This window comes from Lithohypha guttulata (genome assembly GCF_036872675.1).
Source record: "Lithohypha guttulata strain CCFEE 5908 chromosome Unknown scaffold_9, whole genome shotgun sequence".
NCBI classification, from domain to species: domain Eukaryota; kingdom Fungi; phylum Ascomycota; class Eurotiomycetes; order Chaetothyriales; family Trichomeriaceae; genus Lithohypha; species Lithohypha guttulata.
The window spans coordinates 45,222-63,241 of record NW_027042758.1 but is presented as its reverse complement, the minus strand read 5'-3'; the positions used below and the strand labels follow the sequence as shown (position 1 = coordinate 63,241).

At 49.9% G+C, this 18,020-nt stretch overlaps 5 protein-coding genes across 5 annotated transcripts; 2 read left to right on the top strand and 3 right to left on the bottom strand.

Moving 5' to 3' along the window:
• Nucleotides 1–468: 468 nt before the first annotated feature.
• On the top strand, nt 469–1,290 carry LTR64_008371 (uncharacterized protein; the record flags this gene model as incomplete). The annotated part of the gene is made up of 1 exon (XM_064902686.1): nt 469–1,290. One exon carries the CDS (start codon nt 469–471, stop codon nt 1,288–1,290), a length of 822 nt encoding a protein of 273 aa, XP_064750825.1.
• Nucleotides 1,291–3,234: 1,944 nt separating this feature from the next.
• On the bottom strand, nt 3,235–4,248 carry LTR64_008370 (uncharacterized protein; the record flags this gene model as incomplete). Its single annotated transcript, XM_064902685.1, has 1 exon — nt 3,235–4,248. One exon carries the CDS (start codon nt 4,246–4,248, stop codon nt 3,235–3,237), a length of 1,014 nt encoding a protein of 337 aa, XP_064750824.1.
• A 780-nt stretch (nt 4,249–5,028) lies between these two features.
• LTR64_008369 (uncharacterized protein) lies at nt 5,029–6,531 on the top strand (the record flags this gene model as incomplete). Its single annotated transcript, XM_064902684.1, has 3 exons — nt 5,029–5,219; nt 5,271–6,159; nt 6,268–6,531. 3 exons carry the CDS (start codon nt 5,029–5,031, stop codon nt 6,529–6,531), a joined length of 1,344 nt encoding a protein of 447 aa, XP_064750823.1.
• Nucleotides 6,532–6,946: 415 nt separating this feature from the next.
• On the bottom strand, nt 6,947–9,349 carry LTR64_008368 (uncharacterized protein; the record flags this gene model as incomplete). Its single annotated transcript, XM_064902683.1, has 1 exon — nt 6,947–9,349. The coding sequence occupies one exon, from the start codon at nt 9,347–9,349 to the stop codon at nt 6,947–6,949; it is 2,403 nt and encodes an 800-aa protein (XP_064750822.1).
• Nucleotides 9,350–11,633: 2,284 nt separating this feature from the next.
• On the bottom strand, nt 11,634–11,970 carry LTR64_008367 (uncharacterized protein; the record flags this gene model as incomplete). The annotated part of the gene is made up of 2 exons (XM_064902682.1): nt 11,634–11,778; nt 11,834–11,970. The coding sequence occupies 2 exons, from the start codon at nt 11,968–11,970 to the stop codon at nt 11,634–11,636; spliced, it is 282 nt and encodes a 93-aa protein (XP_064750821.1).
• Nucleotides 11,971–18,020: the final 6,050 nt, after the last annotated feature.

Sequence of the window (18,020 nt, the reverse complement as noted above, 5' to 3'; positions counted from 1 at the left end):
CATCGGCCATCACTATTCACCACCTCATAATGTCTCTCGCCTGTAACTACCAAAGAACTACAGGCTCTGGAAATGGCAGCAGAATCATTGTCAGGGACAATTCGCTCGATGTCGAATCATACATGGTTGGTCGAAACTCTTCCAAACGTGTGAACGACGTCAACAATTTCCCGGATCGGCTGTATGTCGCAACAATGTGACGCTCATGACACTACGACTCTGTTACTACAGGTCCGCCTCGTCGCCACGATTGCTGTGTGAAGACTGTCCGGTCCTCTAACGAGATCAGTGTACGAAGTCAGCCATTGAGGTATGGACTGCACAGATCTGTTTTCTGAACCTCATGAACCGTCTCACGGTCGACGAGATCGCCTTCTTACATGTCTTAACATCAGTCTCACTTCAAGCCCCAGAACGTGATTAGGCATAATTTCATCTTCTACCTCATCGAACCTTGAACCATCCAAAATGTCAAACGTAAAAACCATAGTCGTCACAGGCGCCAACCGTGGCATCGGCCGCGCCATCTGCGAGCTCCTAATCTCCGATTCAAGTCTCAAATCCGCCACGCTGTACGCAGGATCTCGCCGTGGTGAAGACTTAGGCCTTTCCGCGAGTGAAGGTCAGAAGATTCACTATCCACAACTCGACATCACCAGCAGCGACAGCATCTCGCAACTCGCCAAGACCATCCAACAAGCGGGTAACCCCATTGACATCGTCATCAACAATGCTGGCGTGAACCTCGATGATCAATTTTCCTTCGAGAATGCTAAGAAAACGATGGACACGAATTACAGAGGTACACTTGCTGTCTGTCGTGCATTCCTGCCTCTTATGCGCAAGGATACTGGTCGCATTGTCAATCTGTCTTCTGTGGGGTCAAGTCTTGGACCTTTCGGATCAGAACTCCAACATCGCTTCCGCACGATGAAGAGTCTCGACGAGCTGGAATCACTTGCACAAGAATACGAGAACGTCGTACAGTCCGGCAAGGAGTCTCAGCTCGGCTATCCATCACGACGATCGTACAGTGTTTCCAAGGCATGCATCAATGCGTTCACGCGAATCTTGGCGAACGAGAATTCTGGTTTGGCAATAAATTGCTGCTGTCCAGGTTGGGTCGATACGGATATGGGCCATCAGGTTGGCCAGCCGCCGAAGACACCTCAAGAAGGTGCACGTATTCCTGTTCGTCTTGCTGTTGGGGATCTAGAAGGCAACAACGGTTGTTACTGGGCAAATGATAGCATTAGCTCAAGGGCTAATGGGCATGTCAAGGCGTGGTAAAAAGGAGGAGCAGGAGGCGTGTTGAAGCAGAAAACATACAACTCGATGGATACAGGATATGTGCTGTCTATTGACAAAACACTGTTGAACTACAAGCTATGTATTGTTGCTATTGGGAGACTCGACTCAGCATACAGCCTTGATGGTCCTGGACAGCGTCTTGAATGGCATGTGCAACATTGCAGTCAGCTGCCTCGATATTGCTCACGGCAAGTCGAATTGCGCCCTTCCACTGTATGATCGAGTTGTCGTCAGCTGGACTGGGGTAGCGACCTCACACTTGACCATGCGTCCAGCTTGTTCATTGAAAATGAAGCTGCGACAAGGGCTGCATTTCTCCAGGATGCAGGGAAAACAAAGACGACGTGCTGAAGATCGTCAGGCTGCTAGATGGTGTCGAGCCCGCGCTATTGAATTGTGATAGTATACTGCCTAAAGTTGTGGTCAATAGAGCTGAAAGATTACAGGCAACAGAAAGAGGCTTGACTCCGAAATATATGCTTTGTTACATTTTGCAGGTCCGGATATGGTGTCACGTGCCCGAAATTCCAAGAGCACAATCGCTCCGGGCTCTAATCTACTTTTCATTCCAGTCGACAGTCCCTCACCAGTCGATCTCTCCACTTCACTTATACCTGTTGACGGCCAGATCTTCTTCAGAGTTGTTGCCATAGAGCTGAGCTCGGAGAACCAGCCGATATCTCTATAGTGCTGGCGTAAACGGAAGATTCTGATCTACTTATGTTGCCATAATTTCGACAGGCTCCATTACCTGGTTGATGGTTCACTTTGTCTCACCCAGATAGCCTTTGCTGAGACGATTGCAGGAAAGGTATGCTGCTCAACGAGTTCCAGCTTTTATAGCGGCCACTTCTCGGGACGTTGCGTTTGATCTCGTTGCACGTCACATGTCTCCGTAGGCTACCTTTCTGTACATGCTTAGTAAGATTCTTCTCATCATGCACATGCGTTTAGGACGTCAGTTTGGCGCAAAGTGCATTCGATCTGCTTGTGATAAGCGAATTGCTGGTGCTGCCATAAAGTGCTTGTACAAGAAGTCATCTCCTATTACGCGATAGTCAAAAAGAGCCAAATCTTGCTCAGGTGAGCTCACACACCTTATAATCTACAGTGCAAGTGATGGTGCAGGTATCATTTTGGCTGCAGTCTATCAAGTCTCCTTTCCCTGATCATGATCTTACAGAGCGTATACGTCGAAGCCAAGTCCTATGTGGGTCAGGAGGAGTGACTGGTATCGACGTGCGAGCTTTCCAAAGCTACAGTGACTTCCGCAACAAAGAATACTTACAGCTTTTGCAAGCATGTACTCCATCTCTCACAATATTCCTCCGGCATTCTACCCGTGTTCCTCTTAGTATTCGAGCTTCAGATGAACGCCATCTATGTTTGCGTTGGACACCATAAGGACCACGACTTCTCAGCGACAACAGCAGAGGATGATGCAGGTTTCGGGGTCGACCGCATGCCTTGCAACGATGTGAGTCGGATGTTGTCTGGGACGCATACTTGGTCTAGCCAAGCCATGGACTGAAGTTAGCGAAGGAAGGTTTTGACTCGTAAACCAAGAAATGAGATAGAGGTGACAGCAACCTTGACAGCTGGAGCATGGCTGAGTACGAGAGACCCATGGTGAGAGCCACACGCTGATGTTGACTTGAAGAGAGGTGTCTAAAAGCCTCTTTCTGTAACGCACCATATCTCGAGCAAGACTCACAGTTTTCACAACATGGATGCGGCAGAGGAGTCCCTGCTTACACACATAGCAAACCGACGAAGTCCGTTCTTAAAGCGCTTGCAACAAACAGGGAGAGGAATCAACTGTATTGCGAATGACCTTTGAAGCATGCCCACACTATCAAACTAATTTACGTCCCGAAGCTGATCCAAAACAACCATACAATATCTAACGTATCATACTGTCGTTCAATGTCCATTGATTCCGTTCGTAGCCTTTGCCTGCATGGCACTAGGCAGCGGCGCACCCTGCTTTTGAGCGCCAGCAGCAGCACCAACGTTTCCTACAACACCCAGCTCAGCAGCTCGAACCGCAGCATGAATTTCTTCCTCGGCACCATCAGGCAAAGGCATCAGTGGGCTGCGAACAGTCGCGTCCTTCAAGATTCCTCGTGCAACAAGAGCATGCTTCAACGCCACTGTACCTTCCATGTGTGAGCCACGATGATACACAGCCTTAGTCACCGGCAATAATTGATCGTGAACTGCTCTTGCTCGCGTGAAATCTCTTGCCTTTCCAGCTTTGATAAGCTCGACGAGCAATTCTGGCGCGATGTTACCGTAGCCGACTAGGAAGCCATCGATATCAAAAGCCGTGTGGATCAGATATTCATCGTGACACGTTAAGATCTGTAATTCTGGGCGTTGAGCTCGGATGACAGGGATTTCAGTGTCCCATCGCCTCATGTTACGTACACCGTTCTTCATCGCGAATACTCCTGGAAGGGCGCTGATGTCGAGCATGGTCTGCAAGCTGTACGTGGCCTTTGTGTTGTCTGGGTATTGGAACAAGATCAGTGGTAGCTTGCTGACCTCGTAGACGCGTCTATAACGATCTTGAGGTGCGTCTGGTTGATAGCCGAAGCGCAGCCAGCCATGAGATGGATAAAGAAGGCCAGCCTGAGCACCTGCTTCTTTGGCACGTTTGGCTTCGAGGGCGGCGACTTCTGTACCTTCGCAGGTAATTCCAGCTATGATTGGGATTTTGTTGTCCACGGATTTGACGAAGGCTCGAATGACCTCGCATTGCTCGTCAGGTGTGAGAAAGGTGCCTTCACCAGCATGACCAAGGACGACAAGACCCTTTACACCATCGATAGAGCCAAGCCAGGAGCCAAGGCGTTGAATAGCATCGTAGTCAACCTCTCCACTAGGCAAGAATGGTGTTACTGGTGCTGGAGTGAGGCCTCTAAGATCAAGCATGTTGGCTGCGTGTTTGTGAGGAATAGAACAATTGTGCTATTGAAGTTTGTGAGGAGCTGTGACTGCTAGATGTATCTGTATTGTTGTTCGTCACACTCGAGTTCGAGGCTCTTGTGCTGCTTGCGACTCAGCTTCGCTTTTATAGACATGTTTGTGGCGAAGTGAGCAAGCGCTGCTGACTTCTTCCTCTTCTCCATGTTGTCCGGTACCCTCCTTCGCGCATCAATGCCTGGCAGTTCGCGTTCAATGCAACCGCGAACTGACACCAACAGTTTGTCGAGGTTGCAAGCATCCGCACAACATCACGTTACAACCCCGGGAATTGTCCTCAGTGCGGGGTTGATAGCGTCCATCAGGAAGCAAGCAGCCGTAGGCCACGCTCCGCTCATTGGTAAATATACATTCTGGGCACGTTTTCGCTTACATGCTTCCGTACATAGTAGAATTTTCGCACCAGGAAGCATGCATCCGCAATGAGGCTTTCCTTGTCCTTATTGTCTAGACGCCGAAGTGCCAGACTAGAGTTTTGACTAGGCTCAGCTGGACCACATGGCGTCTCGTGTTTGAGGTATTGTATGTACCGAGTGGCAGCCACGAGGAAAGTAGCATAGTAAAGGCATCGTGGACCCCATGGGGAATGAGTCTGGAGAGTGATAGATTGTCCTATAAGAATGTCGGTTCGTTCTACTGACAGCACAGATCCCTTCACAAAACCATCACAGCGTACAACAAAAGCTTCCACAGATATCTTTGAACTGTGAATCCTCCAGTTCTCACAAGATGGCACATCTAGTCTCCGAGAAAGCCGAACCGATGCAAGTTGAGGTCGCATCGAATAATAGTGAGAATCAGGTTGCGCAACATGATGGCGACTATTCCGGAGCTGTTGCGAAGACCGATGCTGTCGAGATCGCACTCGTGCGAAAGCTCGATCGGAGAGTGTTGCCCATACTGTGGGCGATGTACTTCCTGTGAGTGTATTGCGTTACCCTTCATTGCGGCCCGCTAACGTGTTCCACCAGAAACTACCTCGATCGAAATGCAATTGCTCAAGCCAGACTGAACGATCTGGAGGATGATCTGGGTCTGACCGGCAACCAATTCAATGTAGCAGTCTCTATACTGTTTGTTGGCTATCTGCTCATGCAGGTACCATCAAACATGATCATGTCCAAAGCAAAATTCAAGCCGAGCTATTACATGGCAATCTGCATGGCGGTGTGGGCTTGTGTGTCTGCTGCAACTGCTGCTGTGAACAACTATGCAGGCCTCCTGGTGACGCGGTTCTTTTTGGGCGTGACGGAGGCGCCGTATTATCCGGGAGCCATGTTTCTTCTGTCCCTGTTCTATACCAGAAAAGAGATCGCAACTCGTCTGTCCATCTTGTACTCGGCCAATATCATCGCAACGTCGATGTCTGGACTTATCGCTGCAGCAACTTTTTCCACTCTTGACAATGTACATGGGCTTTCAGGCTGGCGTTGGCTGTTTATCATCGAAGGTGCCGTTACTTTCGGTGTCGCTGGCATCAGCATGTTTCTGCTGCCTGATCATCCTCTGACCACCAAATGGTTGACTCCAGAAGAGCGGGAGCTTGCTCATGCAAGAATCGCTAAGGACACCGTCGGTCGGGAACTGAGCAAGGGTGCTCGAGCTGGATTTATGCAAGCCATTGCAGATCCACGACTCTGGCTACTTACCTTCATGCAGAATTGCCATCTATCTGCCACAGGGTTCAACTCTTTCTTCCCAACAGTGGTCAGGACACTAGGCTTCTCACGCAACATTACTTTAGTGCTGACCTGTCCACCATATCTCGTTTCTGCAGTTGCTTGTGTGGTGACAGGCCTCAGCTCGGGCAAGTACAACGAACGTACCTGGCATATCACAGTTGGTATGGTTGTTGCTATGGTAGGTTTCATCACTGCTAGCTGCACTCTGAACGTTGCAGCACGATACATTGCTTGCTTCTTGTTCGCTTCAGGCTGTTATGCAGTCAACGCTGTCATTCTGGGCTAGGTCACTGCAACACTCGGGCAGACTGCTGAGAAGAAAGCTGCAGCCTTGTCCATTGTCAACATGTTCGGTAATGCCTCCTTCATCTATACGCCATACTTGTATCCACAGTCCAACGGTCCAAGATACCTCATCGCTATGTCAGCGAACACAGCTTTCTCCTTTGTCACCATTGTATGCGCTTGGATCTTGAAGGTGTGGTTGATGCGGACAAACGCCAAAATCCGCAAGAGTGATGCTACCAGCAAAGTGTTTTATGCATATTGAAACAGTTTATATAGAGGTATCCACGATTCAAGAATGTTTAAATTCTGCGATAAATTTGTTCTCTGCGTCAAATATGTCGTTCTTTGGATTTAGAGTGTGTTGAGAGTGTTGAGGACTGTATAATCAGAAGATACTAGACACTTGTGCTTCCCAAAAAAATTCAGCTCCAGGTAGCCACCCGCACCCGTGCTTTTTTCGACTTGATGAGGCTGTCTTGCAATCCGAATGCTTACTGCTTGAAATAAAGTCGAACCATAATGTAGCAGGAAGGAAGAGTTTTCGTAGGTGCGAATGTCAACGTCGAATTGCTTTCTACAACCTATCGCTTCGATGCCTAAAGCTCGACAGATATCATGTCTGAACCGTGTACAAAGACCATTACCAATAGAGTGAGCCTATGTGCTTCCCTTGTTGTTCAGTACCAGCGCTCGCCATACGACGGTATGGGTCCAATGCCGTACAATGAGGAGAAAGGGGTCGAGTAATGTGCAACTGAATGATTCGTCACAATAGTCGCATCGTCGACACCACTCACATTGAAGAAATCCAGAAACATGTCGTCGTTGCTGAAGTGGCCAAGATCCGAGAAAGGTTCAGCATAGGGCATGACAATGTCGTGACCTACACCTGTGCCAAGATTGATGGCTCGTCCAGTGGATGCAGCGTGCGAGTCACCGACTTGCTCATCTCTAGAAGGGGGGCTATCGCCTGCTAACCCAACTATACGCGCAAATTGAATGCTGACTTGCGACAGTATGTGGTAAGTAGGACTCAATCTATGCTTGTGGCACAGTGAGATCATATTGAGCACTTCGAGTCGACTACTGTCGTCTACGGCAGGAGCACCAACGATACCAGCATTGTGATGGCCGAGAAAGGGCAGACAGAGCACCAACATTGCGTGATACAGATAGAAGAAATCGGTCCACGTAGCTCCTTGCAGAACGTCAGACAGGGACAATTGTGTCAGCAATTTCGATACAGCCAAAGACGACTGGATACAATAGTGACCAAGGGAGTTGATGGTCGGATCCAAGACTGTTGCTTCGGAAGCGACGGCGTCGAGCCGCTGGTCCAGATTCGCATGGATCATGTAGAGAAGATATGGCCTGGTGAGGACTGACGACAAGTGGTGATATCGGATATGCAGCAAACCCACAGCTCGTTGATGCTTTTGGTCGACGAATCTCCACGCAGGCAGTAAGTGTTGCGGCAGACCTTCAAACCATTCTTCCAGCTCAGTCAACAGAGCAGTGGCGCTTCCAGACAGGGATGTCAAGCTGGCTTGATCGAAGCAATCCGGCGATGCTGCTGTCGCGAAGTGCCGGATTTTGGACGACAGATCCAGTAATGCAGAAGCGTGCTTGAAGTAATTTTGTGGGTGGTCGCCACCATCTATGATCATCTCATCAGGCAGTGTAACATTGACCTCCAAGGCTTTAACAGTTGATGGTCGGCCAAGCGAGAGGGCAGCATATTGCTCGAAGGAGTATAAAGTATGCCAGACCATACGTCTAGTGTTGCGTTCAATAGAATCAAAGTTGTGACTAGTGCCTTCTCTGTGCATGCCTAGTGCTATTGCCATACGCGCTGCCTGACCAAGCAGTATCCATGAGGTGTTTCTTTCTCCGGCATTGTGCTCGTACAGCTGCAGAAGCAATAAAGCCTGGACGTTCGCGAGACTCGCTGTAAGTGACAAGTGTGGAAAGCGTTCCCTCACAAATCTCAGGAACCGTCTCTGCAAGTCCAGCGCATCGTCTAGATTGTGATCTTCTCGAGCTTGCGCACCAAAGACCAGAACCATGAACAGGCAGCAGAGCCAACCAGGTTCAGCTTCGTATGTGTATGATGGAGTGCGATGCCATATAGATTCGTAGCGAGTATGGAACGCTCCCCGGTGGAATAGTGCGTAGTCAGAGTGCACCTTGTCAAAGAAGGCATGCACAAGGCTGTCAGTAACTTGTCGCGATGGCAAAAGAGACTGGACCCACCGGCGGTAAGGCGATAAAGATCCATTTGTTGCGGTCGTATTGGTTCCGACAGTCGTCTGTGGAGTTGTTTGTGCTGATAATGTCTCAGGCGAGTCCTTGTCATTGCCCTCTTTCCTCACAGTTGAAGCGGGATGCTCTGGAATTCGAGGCTCCATGGCGATACTGACCTCTAGATTGGCGAACTCGGTACGTAACTGACTGCGTCTGTCGTGCCCCACTGAACCATTCTCGGTGCTCTTGTTACGCTTGGCGACTAGGCGACGCACAGCGCTTGCGAACTCAAAGGACGAGGCAGGACCAAGGTAGTGCGCAACACCATGAGGTGCGGGAATGCAAGTCTCCTCACGCAGGTTGACCACAGCTTTCTGAACGACTTGGTCGATATTGGACGGCCAACGTGTGGTTAATTCTGGCAGCAAGCATGAATCTGGTGTCAGACTCGTTGCTGAGAAGGCGTCACCGAAGGCTTCAGTCGCGATTGAAGCATCGTCCTCCTGCGGCATCGAGATCTGTCGCTCTTGAGCTAAACGGAACAAGGTCTGTGTATCGTCGATATCTTCATTGGCGAAGATACCTTTGACCAGGGCATGTAGAGCTCGATACCGCAAGGACAATGTCTCTGCACTACCGTAGATTTTCTTTTTACGAGGTAAGGTGGACTCGCAATGGTAGCCTGCGTCAATGCAAGGCTTGCATGATCCGTTGAAACCTTCATTCCGCGTGCACTTGATCCTGCGCTTCTTGCAACGGTCACAAGATGTTTGAGCTCGTCGGCGTTGACCATCTGGAACACGTCGTTTCATTGATGTCTTTTCCGAGGTTGACATAATGCATCGCCAGGCACAGAGGAGAGAGTAAATGTCGCATGGTTAACGACGACTAGGATCTTGATGATATGGACATCGTGAAAAGAGTTGTGCAGTCCGCGTTATGGACAATGAAGATGGTGCGGAAGCATGCATCCGTTCGCCGCAAATGCAGAAATTACGACCGCTCGTACTGGGCGTTGCCCTGTTAGGACACATAGATAGCTCAAGTAGCGGCTACTTCCAGCATGAGATATACCCATATAAATTAAGCCTCCAGGTCAGAGTTGAATTTCGTGTGCGATGGTTTCAGCATATTGTGCAGACCATACCGAACACGTTGAAAGAAGCCAACTCAGTCGTGCCTCAGTAGATGTGAAACCTGGTCACCACAAGCATCGATGCATGTCTCCGGTACCGGCCATCGGTTACTCCAGAGCCTGAAGTGAGCGACCTTTGTGAAGCAAGCATCTACGAGATGGAGACGAGAATCGAGCTAGTAGTCTATTAGGAGGACGAAGCCTGGTTGTGACTCGGCAGCGTGGCAGCCTGACACCTTTAATCTAGAAACGAACTGATCAGTGTCGGCAAGGATGAGCTCACAGTGCCCGATCAACCTCTGATTCTCGCACAGCTTGATGTCGTGCAGTATTCGAACCACTTTTGCTGGAACTAGAGGTAGTTTTGTCTTTACCGCTCTTGTTTATCCTTGAAGCCATCTCCCATGTCCGAAGCACGCTAGAGCCATGCTCTGTGTAAGCCAACGGATCGAGCAGCTGCGAGAGCATATCGCGAACTGGCGTCTTCGATTCGATGTTGCTAAGGTTCTGTTTTGGTTTGTAGGTGGTTCTACCAGTGTCTGTTTCAGGAGTCACTGGGGCGTGTGTGTTGCATCTCTCTTCTCGCTTCCTGCTTCCCTTCAGTTTACCCCTATTCTGTTCTCAAAACTAGCCGACAGCCTCAACAAGAAGGAAGCAATGAATGATGGGAAGGTTTGCGTGTCGAGATGTGGAGAACAAAGACTGCTGCAGACCTCCATATCCCGTACTATTCTTCCAACGTTTCCCTCCTCTTTTTATACTGTTCGTCCCTCTTCTCCTGCATTTCTCTGCACCTTTCCAGCCACTAATGTACAACCATTAGCGTTGACTGGCTTTTCGTATGCTGACTTCCATATCTACTACTGTCTCCTCTAACTGTCCTCATCGTCGGCACAATTTTGTCTTGCTAAGGACATTCTCCCTCTTCTTCGTTTCACTCTGTGAATAGTTGTTTCACAGACGACGTTTTTCTTTCTCCAAGCTCAGGTGTATTCGACGAGGTAGGCGAATCGTACGTTGGATGCTAAACACAGTAGAATCTTCAGAAGGTCGAACCACAAGTTGCTTACATGGTAAAGAACGAATGGCTGGAGAGTAAGAGCTGTTGATCTATTTGATCCCTGTCATGTTGTCAGTCGTGCTGCGTTCTGGTGTTCCTCCAATGCTCGTTTCGATCTCGTCTCTGACGTTGGTTACGCTAGCAGTCGTTCTTGTTGCTCTGCTGGGTCCAGTGTCGTTACTTGCTATCCACGGTTAGCCATGCCTGGAAATCTACCCCTGAAACCTTCGTGTGCTCGATGTTGCTCCTTCTTTTCTGATCATCTTGCTTACCATCGTGATTTTTCTTCCTTCGTAAATGCTGTTTTGAGCACAATCATTCTGAAACTCTGACAAGCTCGTTGATCCCTTTCATGTAATTGGTCTTCTCGCACTGCTCGTCCTCCTGTTCCCCGTCTTGATCGTCGACGTGAGGATCTCCACTGGCTCGGATGTGAAGGGAATGAGCTGGCAGTCATTCTTTCCAACGTGTTGCTGAACGACTTGTGAATTTGCTGATCCGCCTTAGTTCTAGAGGTGAGGTTGGAGTGTGTGATTCTGATTGACAAAGTGAGCTTTGAGGATGAACGTTGGAGGGAAGGGTACGGCCTTGTCTGGCGCAGAATTTTGGAAGTGTTAAGCACTGGAGGTCAGCTATGGTCATGGCAAGCGAATCCTGAATCAAAGGGCAATCGGTCACGATGAACAGGGCGTCTTGGAAGCTGGGCATTTATAGTCACGAAAGTACATAGTCAATGGACTGGGCAACTACAAGGACAGTATGGCCTAGCCAACGGCAACATGGAGGAGTGTAGCAATCACGAACAGAGTCAACACAATGAAAAGATGTCAAAACCACCAAAATCAAATCTTTGGTGTGAGGACAAGTCCTCGAGCTTGCATCGCAAGCAGCAGCAAGCCTTCCCTCTCTTCCCAGAAGAGCTCATTCATCTTTCTCCGCCTGGCCTCGCCATTTTGGCGAAGCCAGGCCGCGGCTTTGGCGGCGGATTGTTCTCGCCCACGAGGACGAGAAGCTCGTTCTCGAGCTTGTATTTGCCTGTCTGTGACAGGACTTGCCGTACTTCTTGTTGTCTAAGGAAAGAGTCAGTAAAGATCAATTTTTGTGGGCAACTCAGAATGGACTTACAATTTTTGACCGGGGCTCCGGCCTCCTTTCTGCTGTACGTAGCCACTCTTGGTGGCAGTCTCTTCCCAGTTGATGGGCTGGATCGCCCAGATGATGTCGAGGAGGAGGAGGGCGTTCTGACGCTGTCTGGCGTTCATTGTTCTTTTGTTTGTGGAGAGGAAAAAGTAGAGACGCAAGCAAGCAAAGCAAAAACAATAAGTAGCAGGGGCAGGGCAGCACGGGGCAGGCAGTGACGGACCCACGTGCCTGCCGTTGTCGTGATTGCAGTGAAGATGGGCCCTTCATAATTTCTTCCAGTTCAAAAATTCCTGTCACACATCTTTCATCTCAGGAGAAGCAACTCACGCAATAATCAAAGACATTAGATCGACAACTTACTGCTTTAAGCACGTCAATAGAACCTGCTGTTAGCATCAGCATCAACTTGCTAATGGCCAGGAATCGCAATTATTGCCGCAGGCCAGATGGTGAGCACGACTGAGGCACTTCCGGACCTGCTGGTACAGGCTGACCACTCTTTAGCTGCAAGATTTCATTTACTGACTATTCGATCAGCATGGCCAATGCATTATCAGAGCTCGACGAGACAGACACAAGCATCATCTTGCTGTCGTCCTTGGGGAATCGTAAGTCTCTGTGGTGCAGGCGATGAGCAAATTGCTGATTTTTCCAGGAGAATCGGATGAAGAAATCTCTTCACCACTTACCTTTCCACCAAAACAAGTCCTACCTTCTTTCATTGTACAACATCAACATCAGTATTAGCATCAGCATCAGCATCAGCATCATGTAAGTCATCACCTCAATCGTCATAGCAATGATCACTAACCTTTGTTCCAGAACATTACCTTGGGCTTGTGGCTGCCGCCAAACTTACCTTGGCCACTTCCGAATCTCCCACAGACATGAAGACAACTTCTTGAGCGTGTCAAAGCTCCTCATTAAGAAGGAGAACTGCCATACCATACCTGGATTAAGAGAAGGGAACATACCTTGCCATCACCATATCTACCTTCAATGGTGGACAAGAGGCCCAGAGCCATCTTCTTCGAGTCTGGATCTTCACTCAGCTCGAGGTCTCCTGTCCACCGATGAAGACATCTTCTATGTCTTCTCACAATTTCAAACTAGAGTCAAGCTCAACTCGATGACGACCCTTCAACAAATGTTGAAACTCTGGGAGATCGATGTCGGCTTCAATAGCATCGATCTCCCCAGTCTTAGAGATTCGGGTCTCCAGCCTGACCAGTCCAGTCGAAGCCTTTAGCCCACCGATGTATCAGTACAACGTGGCTAGCTACAACGTCGGCAATGCTGCGGCATCACAACCGATGTCTGCACAGCCTGGATTTACTACATTGCCTAATAGTCAGTCCTACGGCCGTCAAGACGCGAGGAATGGGCGAAGAGGACAAGACGCATCCCGCTTCGACAAAGTTGCCTGAGAGACTCTGATCACACAGCTGTGTCCGATAAGGCGAGATGTTGAGGTGCGTGGCCAGAGGCCTAATCGTATTCATCGACGATATGTCGCAGTACCTTTCTTCCCAACATGCTGCTGAGGGGGTTCCCGGACAATGGCGATGAGACACGCAGGCCATTCCGTCGGTGATCGACCACGCCCACCAAGTCATCGCTCAACAACATGCATTGTCGGTGCTAGATGACCGCCATTCTCACATTCGCACAAGGACAACACTCGATGTTGACAGCATCATCTTCACTTCGTCACTGTCGTTGTGGCTGCTTGTCATCACCACATTACTGCCACATGGTCCAGGACACGACCTTAAACTGCCTGATCCTGGGCACGACACTCGTAAACGGCCACGTGGTCCTGAGTACGACCTTAAACTATCTCGTCGTCAGGACATCTTCCCTGACAGCAGTCTCGAGCAATCGTGACTGAGGTCATGGCACTTCACCTTTTCTCAGAAGTGCCGACAATCCACCATACCTCAGCTCACATCTCGATCAGTTCAAATCTCAAGCTGCAAACAAGCAGACTTCGGCAGTTGCCTGCGAGGATAACAGCTTTCTTCACAAGTGAGAGTTTTGCCTAGCAGCAGCTGTAGAAGTTTGCTTGTCAACTGGTTGTTACTGGTCATAATTATTGGTGAGAGTGAGTGGTGGCTGGTCGTTACCGGTCATGATTAGTGGTGGGAATGGGGTGGCCTGCAGGAAGCCAAGCCAAGCGATAGGCCACCCCATTCATCAATGTCAACACTATCAGTGGTCAAGAACGCAACGAGAAGGGCGAGTACGTCATCCCACCACAGGCCGTGAAGCCGTGTCCCACAGGGCCTTCTACACGACACGATAATGGATTCGAAACTTCGATGTCGGAGGAATGGAGAAAGCTTTGAGAGACCGTGGTGACGTGGGTACATCCTCTGGGGATGAGCACGGTCATCCTCGGCCATGGTGGTGCTGTTTCGGTCTGTGTGACTTCGGGAAGATCCTTTGGTAGGCCGCAGGAAGTCCTCGAGGCGAAAACAGCTCAAGGACTACAAGAAGCATATCAAAGGATCTTCTCAATCCGTCTTGACTTAGGATGAGGTCGCAGGAGACCAGGGACCGGCTCTGATCAGATAGTTCAAATGCAATTACATACTCTGCATACCAAGTCCTTCATGTTTCTAGTCCTGGGTAGGACGTTAAACTGCCTTGGGGTCGGTAGCGTGGTTGTGGAGAGTATGATGCAGTGGTGTGACTGCAAGTTGTCAAGATTTGAGCTGACAACGAGCATGCATCTTCGATCAGCACTTGCCAGGCAAGATTCAAAGAACCGCTCCATCCAACAGAGCGAGATATTCTTCCAGAAGCATGTCGCCAGACATAAACGACAAGTGTTCAGCAAATGGCTTCTCAAATGTCAAGTCCAGCAACAGGTTCCTTCATTCAACACCAGCACAATATCCTCCGAGTCCGGCTCGTGAGTGCGTTTCGGACCTGGATAACATTCCTTGCTTTGACATTGCAGCAACCATTCAAGGCTCTATCTTCAGCACGACAGAGTTTAACAAGATTATCCATATTTGGCTCGCCGGCCTTGCTGGCGAACTGCGAGAAGGAAGGAGCAGTCCTCCTCATCCTCATTGTTACTGGTCATGGTTATGACTGGTTGTTGCAAGTCATAATTATGGCCTGGAGGAGGGCCGTCCTGCCTCGATCGGCAGGATCATCGCAGAGGTGCACGAAAGGCGAACAGCATATAGGTTCTGACAGAACGTGTCAAGAAGTATGGCGTGCAATCCACGACACGATACCGTAGAAAGAGGGGCGGTGAAAAAGGCTGTCGAGAACAGATTGCCAGCTGTTCAAAGACAGAGATCTGGTGCAAAAGGAGGACGAGCTGCAAGACGCGCTGCACGTCTCAAGCGGCATGGAGAAGGTATGCGGCAGATACACTGCTCCGTGCTGAAGACCTTCCACTGAATGACTTCCTCCCTGGTTGATAGCGAGACGGTGGCTGAGACTCCCAAGGATGTGTGTATTCCGGGCGTGAATGAGGCTTGGTGGATGCGGAGCTAGTGATCACCACTTCGGTCCTCAAAGTTCTCATTTGAGTATTTGCTACTTCCACCAAGATTTGCACTAGAGACCGTTCGACTGATACACGGTCTCTGACCCAGGAGGAGGTTGGTGGCCTTTGTGGTACTGGCCATCCTTGCCAGTTTCCCCTCCAGAATGAGGATGCCAGCTTCGACTCGCTAGGCTTGTCACCCGAGCCTGTCTCTGCCAGCACGGCCACGCCACCATTGTCTTTCAGCTCCATCACAGATCAATATCACCCAGTGTCCATGTGGCATCATTCTCAATTGGCTTGCTTTTGCCGGCTTAGATGTGGAGGCAAGCACCCCTAGTGCCGACGAAAACTGCGATGGTGGTGTGGCGGCGGGTTCAGTTCACGGTGGCAGACCGTCAAGTAGAAAAGGGAACTCTTCCCTCTAGTGCAGAGGATATCTACGACCAGCCATATGTGTGCCGGTTGTTGGTTGAAACGTGTTAAGAAGGTGCAGTACTCGGCAGCGCAAGGATTCGAGGCTGCTTGTTCAAACCTCGAAGCAGTCTTTCATTCTTCACGAAGGCGAACATGATAGTGTATCGCAATTTTTCTTTCAGCTGCCTTGTCCTCATTATGGTTCCGTTGAGCTTTTGCCGCCCTTCTGTTCGCGGTCCTGAGGGAACCCGGCTTGTCTCTCGAGGAGTCATAAGACTTCACTGCAATCGTTGGTGGCATGAACAACGGGATGTGAATCGCGTCGTGCATTGGTCGTCTTCCAACAAAGTCTCAACCCTCGTGTATGTGTCCAAGCTCTTTCGCAGATTCAGCCGTCTTCCTCTTTCAACAATCGACTCTTCTCTCTGCCGTTTGGTAGTTTTAGAAGAAAGGAGGATTAATGGCGGGGCGCCAGTCTGCCATTCAGTGGTGACGAATGTCGTGACCGGCTCTAAGCTCGAACTTCTGCTGCCGGGCTATACGGATCCATGCACAGGGTCAGCTCTACCGGGCTCATTGCTGTGTCTGCCTAGTGGTGGCACAACTTCTGGTACTGTCAATATCAATGGAGATGTCAGGCGGCGAAGAGCATGCAGGATGGAGTGATGTTGCAGCAAGCAATTCGGTCTCGGATAGCTGCATTGTACTATCTTCATTATAGGCCATGCCTCGCTTCATCGGATTGTGAAAGACGTCTCGAGCTGTACACACAAACTGGCGCGGTCGTGGCAGTACATGTCCTCTAGCAGTTAGTTGTCGGCTCTGATTACCTTGGTGTCAGGTCAAACAGACAGTCAATTTGGTACCGACGAAGTCATTGAATCCTTTTGGCACGAGCCAGTGGCCCGAGAGAGTGCTGAGGCACTGAGCCATCGAGCAAAGACTTGATCCCCAGCTCTATTGCTCCTGATTTTCAAGGCTAGCGTGGAAGAAGTGTCGGAAGCTGTGTTGTATGAAGAAGAGAGCACAGCTGCTCTCGTAAATTCCTCTTACGCGGACATGGTGATGGTACTCGTTGCAAAGCAGAAGCAACAGCTTGGAAACCCCTGATACCTGCTCTTTCCGCGATTCAATTCTTTCGGCCTTTCGGCCTCGAGGTATGTCCACGGATCCAAGTCTAGTAGCAGGTCAGGAGGATGAGTGCTTCCATGTCCCAAGCTGTTCTTCGTCAGATATAATATGTGCTACCATATGAGATCTCTCTAGTCCCTCGCAACAGCCGGGTTTCGATACGTTCAGAGCAGGCGGTCGACTTTCACTAGGACCTGAGGAAAAGTCTGCTGTCAATTTTCGAAGTGAAGGTGGAAACTCGACAGGCTACAAATGTCAGTCCTGGTCCTCGCACGTTCTTTGACGGCTTCTATTCACAAAACGAACTCACAATAACAACTCACACACTAAACAAACCTCAATATCAATCAAACCGAGCTCAAATAAATACCACAATGAGCATCACCTCTCTCCTCGACGCCCTCTCGCTGGAGAATCCAGCAGCAGCAGCAACCAACCAGGATGGAGAGCCATCCACCCTCTCGAACGACCAGCTGGTGGTGATCCACCACCGAGACTGGCGGCACCATCAGCTGGGTTGGACAATGACGAAGCCGAAGCACCCTCGAGTCGTGGCGGTCAAGGCGGAGGACGACGAAGACTGGTGGGCAAAGAAAAGACAGAAGGCCCTGACCGTCCGCCGACTCGAATGGAGACCAGAGAAAAGCAGACTGAAGTAGGGGAGGAGCGGGTGGAGGAACTGCGCTAGGGGTCGAGGAGGGGACGACGCGAGACGCGGCAGGTGTGGAGGAGAAGTGGAATTCCGAACATAAAATCCTCTGTACAGATTCACCAAGCATTGACCGCAACTTCCCCTGTCTCTTGCCTTTTCCACGGCTTCTTCTCGGAAAGTGAACTTGTGTTGTCCTATGCAAGAACTATCAACCTGGTTGCCTCGTTCTTGCCATGCTCACTATTGAATCAGGCACGCCCGACTGCAGAACGTGACTTGCACTTTGGAAACGCGCAGTTTTCTGTCTACGATAATTCCGCCAATTTACGTCCTCATAAAGAATATAGTAAAAATTCCGCAACACAGCCAGCATGCCTTCACATGTCTACCCTTACAATACCTCGAGACACCTCGCGACCTACCTCTTGACCCTCTACTGACAGACCGAAGAGCGGTGGCGC